Below are 8595 nucleotides of genomic sequence, written 5' to 3'. Positions count from 1 at the left end.
GATGATCAGGTTGTGTACAGGCTGAAGGCAGAGAAATCCTGCAGGCTTAGCTCGGGCCGTGCACGTAGGGGTCTGCTTCCCCTGCAGCTTCAAGGTTGCCGTCAGGTGCGACGGATGCCTCGTGCCCAAGCTCATGACAAGGTCCCCAGGGGTGCAGCTCATCAGCCTGGGGCTGAGGCAGGGGGAGCGGAGGGCCCTAGGTGTTCTGCACAGGTATTCCCCCTCTGGGCAAGGTGTCTTGGTGTCAGCGCTCTCCAAAGGAAGGACAGACTGTCGGCTTCAGAAAGGGGAGAGGCAGCCATCCAGGGGATCCCTTTGTTTTCAGACAGGACTTTCACATCCCGTCAGGTGCCAGGGAGCTCCAGCCCCAAAGTCTCCTGTCTCCAAAGTCCGCTTTTGCTTGACATGGAATAGCTCTTGGAGAACCGCAAAGGTCCCGAGTCCCGCAACCTGAAGAGCCTGCACACAGAGAAGACAGAAAGGCTGACGAGGGAGCTCTTGAGAGACGGGAAAAGGGATGACTGTCAGAGCAGGGGGACACTGCTCTGTGCCCTGCCCGCTCCTGAGGGACAATGGGGCAAGGTGGGGCACTTTGGAAAGCTTTGGAGAAGAGCCGCATCCTCCGTTTCTTTCATCAACCCCTCCCAGGATTTGCCACCATCCCTTGGCTAGGGAACAGCCCAGAGGTTTCCAGCACACGGCTTAGGCCTGGGACTGATTCCCTAGGCCTAGGCCTAAGCACACGGCTTAGGCCTGGGACTGATTATCCTAGGCACGGACCCAGGATATTCCCCCATCTCTCTGCTCGCCCTCTCCACTCAGGCCGCAGGGAAGAGTGAAGCCCTAGGGTGTGCCAAAGCCCCGAGAAGCAGAGCAGATCTGGCCTTGGTTTCTCTCCCAGCTGGACAGCAAGCTGCTTCGGGCACCCTGGGCAGTCTCAGTGCACTGCTGTGCTGCTCGGGTAGGGATTGGTCTGCAGGGCCCAGGACACCAGCCCACCTTATCCTGCTCCAGCGCTTCCAGAATTTGTGCAGATACAGCATCCCAGATAGCCTCAGTCTCTGGAAAGCAAGGAAAAGTCAGGTCAGGCTCCAGGCCAGACAGCTCACCACCTCTTGGCAAGCACCGCACCCAGGCGAGGACACATGCAGGCATACGCGAGACCCCCCAAAAAACACCCTGCGGGCATTCCTGGGACATTCCTGAGAGGCCTGTGGGAGCTGCAGGCCACTCCAGTCTCTGGGACACCAGAGGTCCTTCCTCCCAGAGCCAGATCCCAAAGAGGCAGCAGCTCCCAGGGAAACCTGGCCCTGGATTGTCCCCATCACGAGGAGGCTGAGCCATGCCCAGAGGAGCCCTAGGGCTGAGGACAGCCCTAGCATCAGGACCCAGGGGTCCTGGCTGCCACATTGTCCCCTGAGCCCAGCGGGACCCTCAGGCTGGGCTCTCGCAGCAGCCACCAGCTCTGTCCAATACCACCACCACCCCCCAGCCCAGGACCTGCAGCTTTGGACAGCTGACAGCCCCTGGGCCACCCTGTGGGAAGGGACTCCTGACACCCTTACCTTTGGAAGAGAGGTGTAGGAGCACTGGGAACTGGGAAACCATATCAGGGGCGATGGTCACCCTCCAGCAGCCCTCCATCTCGCTTGCTGCTGGCCCTCAGCTCAGGACAAGGGATGCCCGCCCTGGCTCCTCAACCACAGCTCCTCTGCAAGGTGCCCCTGCTCCTCCGCCCATCAGCGAGGGTCGCCCAGTGCAAGCTTGCTGCCTGCTGACCCCACTCCTGGCCACAGAAGGACAGCGCTGGGGAGCACCCAAGCAGTGCCCAGCACGGACCAGGCCTTGCAGGGAAGTGCTGGCACGGCCGCTGCTCCAGTGACGATATGCTGGTAATGCAGTGCACCAACTGTGACATCAGCCCATGTCATTAGAACGCCTGTGAGGTCAGCAGCATGGAGATGGCACAGCTCAGGAGAGAGATGAGAGATTTCCCTTCTTGTCCTGAGAAACAGTCACCTCCCTTCTGCCCAGTTCATTCCTAGCGGTTCCTGGCCCATCCACCAGGAGCATCTCCAAATGCTGACAAAGGCCACGGAATAAAGGAAGTGGAGCGCTGGAGAAGTCCCTGCTGTGTTCCTGCCCCAACACGCCTCTGCTTTTCCAGGAAGGTGGGGTTTGAGGCTTGTCCTAGGGCTGGGCCTTTTGCAAAAGACAGGGTAAAAGCTGTCTTCAGAGCACTGAAGTTTCTTGACACGCTTTGCCTGAGTCTTGAGAGTATGATTCATTCTGTCCACTCTGCCACTAGACTGGGGTCTGTAAGGGCTATGCGGATCCCAACCAATCCCTAATAGTCTGCTTCTTTCAGTAACTGCCTTGGCTATCAATTGTGGACCTCTGTCCGATGGCGTTCCCAAAGGTGCCCCAAATCTCGGAATTCTTTCTTTTACCACAGCTTGTACTACTTCTCTCGCCTTCCTGGTACGACACGGAAAGGCCTCAGGCCAGCCTGCAGACGAGTCCACGAGGACTAACAAATACTTCAGCCCCCCCTTTCTAGGCCGTTTGCTAAAGTCAATCTGCCAATACTCTCCAGGTGCCTCCCCCTCAGCAGTGGATTTTTGTGTGTTTAGTGGATTATTTCTCCAACACATGTCATGTCACGCCTTTCTGTGACTGACCGAGGAGCCTCCACCATGTTCCTGCGTATAAATGAGAGGGGTTTTGCCTCTCGGCAGAAGCCGTCCCCAGGCTCTCAGCATATTTAAGCAGCTACAGCTGCTTTTCTTTGTCTGAGACCCAGTCTCAGCTGATGAGGAAGTAATGGGACCAGCAAACCTTTCTGGCTGCAGCAGCTCGGGCCTGGCTGCCCTGGCCCTGCGGCAGGAGGAGCTGCCTGAAGACCCCCAGGGATGGCACGGAGGGGCTGCAGGCCTCCCAGGGTCTATGAGTGAGTGGGCCTGTGTAGTGCTGGATGTAGGGCTGGGCCCCGAAACCTCATCTCTTTCCCTGTGCTGAAAATCAGCTGGACTATGACATGCATTTTGCAGGAGGAGTGTCAAGACACAATTTTTCCTGTTTGCAAGTCCCAGATCCTGGTGAACACCACCTAGGTCGGCCCATCTGGCAGCTGTGCACAGAAGATGCCTCCAAGAACCCACAGAATCCTCGGGAATGTTTGCACCCAGCAGTGTCCCTTTCCTGTGACCGTCCGAGTGATTAAAGGCCCCCAGGGTGACATGGGGTCATTGAATTCATCTTAGTCCAGTGGCTTCCACAAGACTGTCTGCTTCTTCAGCCTGACTGCAGGCATTTACCTCCGACCACAAGGTCACCCTGACTGGCTCTGCTCTGACCCTCACCCACAAGGGCTTCCCCACTCTGCTGCCCATCCCATAGAGGAGCTCCAAGCATCCAGACAGATCCTTCACATGGAGGGCAACCCCCTGTTGATCACCCCTGCCTGTCTCTTCTGGACAATCTGCCCCCATCCAGCACAGCAACCCCAGCTGAGGGACCTGTCCCCCCACACTTCAGCAGCTCTGCCATCAATGTCCCAGCCCTGTGACAGCAGGCGGGGATCCAGCTCCTCCTGCCTGTGCCCCAGGCTGAGGGAATTGGGGCACATCTGGGCTGCAGCACCTCAGCTGTGGCACAAGGGCCAAACTCAGACTTGTCCCAGACCTTGTGCCAAGAGCCTGGGCATGAAGAGGCTTTCCTTCAGAGCAGATATGCTGCCGTGGGTGGCTGATGGCCATACGAAGATGAAATGAGGGGTCTGAAGCACAGTATGCCCTGGTGTTCCTGAGGCCAGAAGGAAACAGGCCTGGGCAGTGCTGCCCTGACAGCAGAGGGCCTTTGTGGTGTTGGTGCAGCCCTGAGGGCCCGTGCTGGAGCTGGGGCTGATCTCCAGGCAGGAGAAGGGGCTGCTGATTTCCCTTGATGTCCTCCATTTCCATTAATGATCCTGGAGATGAGAAAAGGAGCTCACCTGCAGCTGCCCATGTTATTCACACCTAAACTGAGTGCAGAGGAATCCCAGGTCCCGTGGGTTTGTGGCAGGCATGGGAGGGATCTGAGTCCCATTCCAGCCCCAGGACAAAAACCCAGCATGAGATGTTTTAACTGACTCTGCTGAATCCTTTCCTTAAGCAGGGAGTTAAGGGAGTTACTTCCATGACCATGTCTGGGTGTCCCACCATCAGCTGATGTGAGAAGAGGTGATTGGTACAGATAATTGGTTTTGTGCTAGAAGAAATGATCCTGCTGTCAAGAAGTGTGTGTGCCAGGTGAGGGAGGGGAGCCCAGGGATCCCTTCAGGCTTTTTGCCAGCAGGTTCCCCAGGGCCATGTGCAGGGAGCCTGGTGGGGGGCAGAGCAAGGGAGGCCTTGGGCTGGGCCTCTGCTGCTGAGCTGGGCGGGGCTCCTGGGCCCAAGGGGAGCTCCTGGCAAGCGGGCAGCGCTGCAGAGAGACAGCTCTGCCCAGGAGCAGCTCCTCTGCACAGCGCAGCAGGGCTGGGGGCACTGCCTGCAGAGACACAGTGCTTAAAGGCAGGCAGCAGTGGCAGCATGCACAGAGCTCCCTGACGGAGAAGACTTCGCAGCCCTGCACCCAGTAAGTCTCTGACTGGAGGACAATGTAGCTGCAGTTCCTGGAAGAAGGAGAAGCCGGGGGTGCAGGCAGGGGCGTCCAGGGCTGTGGTGCAGAGCAGGGTCCCTGCTGTGCCCCAGGGGCTGTGTGGCGGGGCAGGGCCTCTGCCGCCAGCCAGGCTCAGCACTCAGCCTGCCCGGGGAGCTGCCCAGGGCGCTGTGGGGAGAAGCTGCGGGTGGCAGCCTGCTCACAGACACACAGAACAACTGGGTGTATAAAAGGGGACTTAGCAAGAGCTGTGTTACGGGAAGGGATTTCAGCGTCAGTCTCAGCTCTCCTGAGACTCCTGACCTTTCAATTTTGTCTTATCTGGCTCAGTGGAAATAGAAATAAATACCATTATTTCCAAGATGAGTCTGACACTCATAATACATCCCATGAAAGGTTACAAGCAACCCCAGCAAGTCCCTTTCCTGCCTCTCAGCCCATAGAAAGCTCCACCACCCCTTGCACAGTGTCAGCAGTGTCTGTGTGACCTGGTTTCTAGGACGTGCCCCCAGCGAGCTGCCCTTGGGCAGAGCCCTGCTACCAGGAGGTGTCTGCAGGGCAGAGCTGAGCACCCAGCTCTGATGGGGTGGGATGGGGGCTGTGAGCTGCAGGCAGGAGGCGTGGGGACAGAGACCCAGCTGCAGGCAGGGACAGCTGCAGGCAGCAGAGCCATGGGCAGGGAATGGCAGCACAGTGGGAACATAGTCTGGTACCTCCTTTTCTGACCTCAAGCCCACAGGAGTCAGGATGTCTCATAACCTCATGAGTGGAACCTCCGGCAGAGCTGACTCCTGAGCTCCTTTCAGTCCCTCCCTGGCCTTGCCTCCCCTGGCAGAAGCCCTGGGCTGTTTCTCTTAAGTTCCTTCATCTGCTGTTGCTGTTCTTGTTTTATGGCTTGCTGCAGCTCTGGCTTTCAGCTGCAGCTCAAGCACTGACTTCCACCTCACAGATGTGTCCATAGGAGGAAGGTGCCCAAAGTTCCCCTTAAAACCTGTGGTGCTCAGGGCAGTGCAGTTTATGGGGCAGGAAAAATCTGAATCGTCTTACAGGCAGTTCCTGAAGCCACAGTAATTGGGCACCTATCCGTGGGCCAGTGGACTGAGCCCTCAAGGACTCTGGCTGAGACGAGGGTAGATGGACAGACTGGACAAACCGGAGCTCAAGCAAGGGAGCAGAAAAAATGTCTCAGAAAGAGGAAAATCACTGTGCAGGGTTTCAGAGAGAAGTGGAGCAGGTTTTATCAAAGATGTCTTTCCTAATTATCATTGTCTTTTATTTTCCTGGGATTGTTCCCCTTTGTCCAGGAGGATCAGATGTCCAACAGCAGCTCCATCACCGAGTTCCTCATCCTGCCATTTGCAGACACTCGGGAGCTGCAGCTCCTGCACTTTGGGCTCTTCCTGGGCATCTACCTGGCTGCCCTTCTGGGCAACGGCCTCATCCTCACCACCATAGCCTTCAACCACCGCCTCCACACCCCCATGTACTTCTTCCTCCTCAACCTCGCCCTCCTCGACCTGGGCTGCATCTCCACCACTGTCCCCAAAGCCATGGCCAATTCCCTCTGGGACACCAGGGCCATTTCCTACTCAGGATGTGTTGCACAGGTCTTTCTGTTTCTTTTCTTGATATCAGCAGAGTTTTCTCTTCTCACCATCACGTCCTATGACCGCTACGTTGCCATCTGCAAGCCCCTGCACTACGGGACCCTCCTGGGCAGCAGAGCTTGTGCCCAGATGGCAGCAGCTGCCTGGGGCAGTGGGGCTCTCTGTGCTCTTCTGCACACAGCCAATACATTTTCCCTGCCCCTCTGCGGAGGAAATGCTGTGGACCAGTTCTTCTGTGAAGTCCCCCAGATCCTCAAGCTCTCCTGCTCACAGTCCTACCTCAGGCATGTTTGGGTACTTATGATTGGTGTCCCTTTAGCATCCATGTGCTTTTTTTTCATTCTTTTTTCCTATGTGCAGGTCTTCAGGGCCGTGCTGAGGATGCCCTCTGAGCAGGGCCGGCACAAAGCCTTCTCCACGTGCCTCCCTCACCTGTTTGTGGTCTTCCTGTTTGTCATCACTGGACTTTTTGCCTACATGAAGCCCTTCTCAATCTCCTTCCCAGCCCAGGACCTGATGGTGTCATTTCTGTACTCAGTGATGCCTCCAGCAGTGAACCCCCTCATCTACAGCATGAGGAACCAGGAGCTCAAGTGTGCCATTAGGAATATGATTTCAGTGATGTTTCTGAAAAGTGAGAAATTACTGCTTTTTCTCCACAAATGACTTCCTGGGTACTTGTTTCATGATCATTATTGTAACATTTATCTTTGTTGTCATTCCCATTCATTAGTTTATTAGATTTATTTTTTTTAATATATATATCTACCGTACGTTGAGGAATGAAACTGCTTTTTCAGTACTCTCTCTTATCATCTGCTTAATAAAAAAGGATCTCCCCAACTGACTGCCTGAAATCCTGCTTCTTCTTTCAAAGCTGATGTCAATAACATGGCTGAGCAGTGTGGTGGTTTCACACCAATGGGCAGCTGAGCTCCAGCACATCACACTCATCACACTTTCACCCCTTCCTCAAAGGAGTAGCCGAAGAAAACAGAGTGGAAAGGGCTCCTTTTTTTTTTTATTATTTTTTTGAAGATACAGGGAGAAGACAGCATTTGCAGTCTTGGGCAAAACAGATTCAGTGTAGGGAGATTAAGATCACTTGCTGAGATTTAACTAACTGACTGGAGCAGTGAGGAACTAAAACCAAAAAGTTTCTCACTCCTCTCTCCCAGCTGCTGTTGCGTAGCAGCTTATTTTTTACTCTTTCTTAAATATGTTTTCACAGAAATGCAAATGCCATCACTTATTGGCTTGATTCTTCTGATTGGCTGGATTCTTGTCACAGAAGCCACCCCTATGGCACCCTGCTACCAAAACCTTACCAAGTTAACTCACTACAGGAGGGATACAAATTTAATCAGAAGGTTGGAGCAACTCTTGTATGAAGAGAGGTTGAGAGAGCTGGGGATGTTCAGCCTGGAGAAGAGAAGTCTCTGGGGTGACCTCATTGCAGCTTTTCTTTTTCTTTCTTTCCTTTTTTTTTTTTTTTTTTAAAAAAAAAGACCCTTAAAGGGGCCTCAGGGAAATGGGGCTTCTCACACTTAGTATTTTTGTTTTGTTTGGGGAGTGTTTTGCATTTATTTTGCTGTCCTATGTGCAGATCCTCAGGATCTGTTGCTCATATTCCTACCTCAGGAGTGTTTGGGTACTTATGATTGGTTTCTCTTTAGCATCCACGTGTTTAATTGTCATTCTTTTCTCCTATGTGCATGGACGGCACAAAGCCTTTTCCACGTGCCTCCCTCACCTGGCCGTGGTCTCCCTGTTTTTCAGCACTGCCATTTTTACCTACTTGAAGCCCCCCTACATCTCCTCCCCATCCCTGGATCTCGTGGTGACAGTTTTGTACTCGGTGGTTCCTCCAGCCATGAACCCCCTTGTCTACAGCATGAGGAACAAGGAGCTCAAGGATGCACTGCAGAAACTCATGAGTGGGTGTACATCAGAAGTAACGTACTGCCTGTCTTCTCCGGAATAGCACTGGTAATATAACTCATGATAAAAAGCTTGTCTTTTGTTCTTTGGTGGGTTTTGTTTGCTATTAATGAGGGCAACAATGTTTTCCATATAAATCGTCATTACTGATCCTACTCACGTATTTAAACAAAACAAAGGAACCTGCAGTGAAGAGTGTGTCTGAGATGCTTTTTCTGAGAATTTTGCTGGGGGTTCCAGGGTAATGCCCATGGGTGGAAGTGAAGAGGAATATAGAGACCCACCATAGCAGCACTGCCAGGAAGCAGCAGGGTTTCGTCTGTCCAGAGCTACTTTCATCCCGCTTCCACAATCTCCTTCTGAGCCTTTTCTGTTGGCATAAGCCTGATTGTTCCTGTAGCTTGGTCAC

At 54.0% G+C, this 8595-nt stretch overlaps 1 protein-coding gene across 1 annotated transcript; it reads left to right on the top strand.

The window, feature by feature from the left end:
* Positions 1–5951: 5951 nt before the first annotated feature.
* On the top strand, positions 5952–8229 carry LOC309889001 (olfactory receptor 14A16-like; the record flags this gene model as incomplete). The annotated part of the gene is made up of 2 exons (XM_082781660.1): positions 5952–6703; positions 8025–8229. 2 exons carry the CDS (start codon positions 5952–5954, stop codon positions 8227–8229), a joined length of 957 nt encoding a protein of 318 aa, XP_082637786.1.
* Between the last annotated feature and the right edge of the window lie 366 nt (positions 8230–8595).

This window comes from Aythya marila, assembly GCF_965140915.1.
Source record: "Aythya marila genome assembly, chromosome: 31".
In the NCBI taxonomy this organism is placed as follows: Eukaryota; Metazoa; Chordata; class Aves; order Anseriformes; family Anatidae; genus Aythya; species Aythya marila.
Note: the sequence above shows the minus strand (reverse complement) of the source record. Positions and strands in the feature narration are given on the sequence as shown.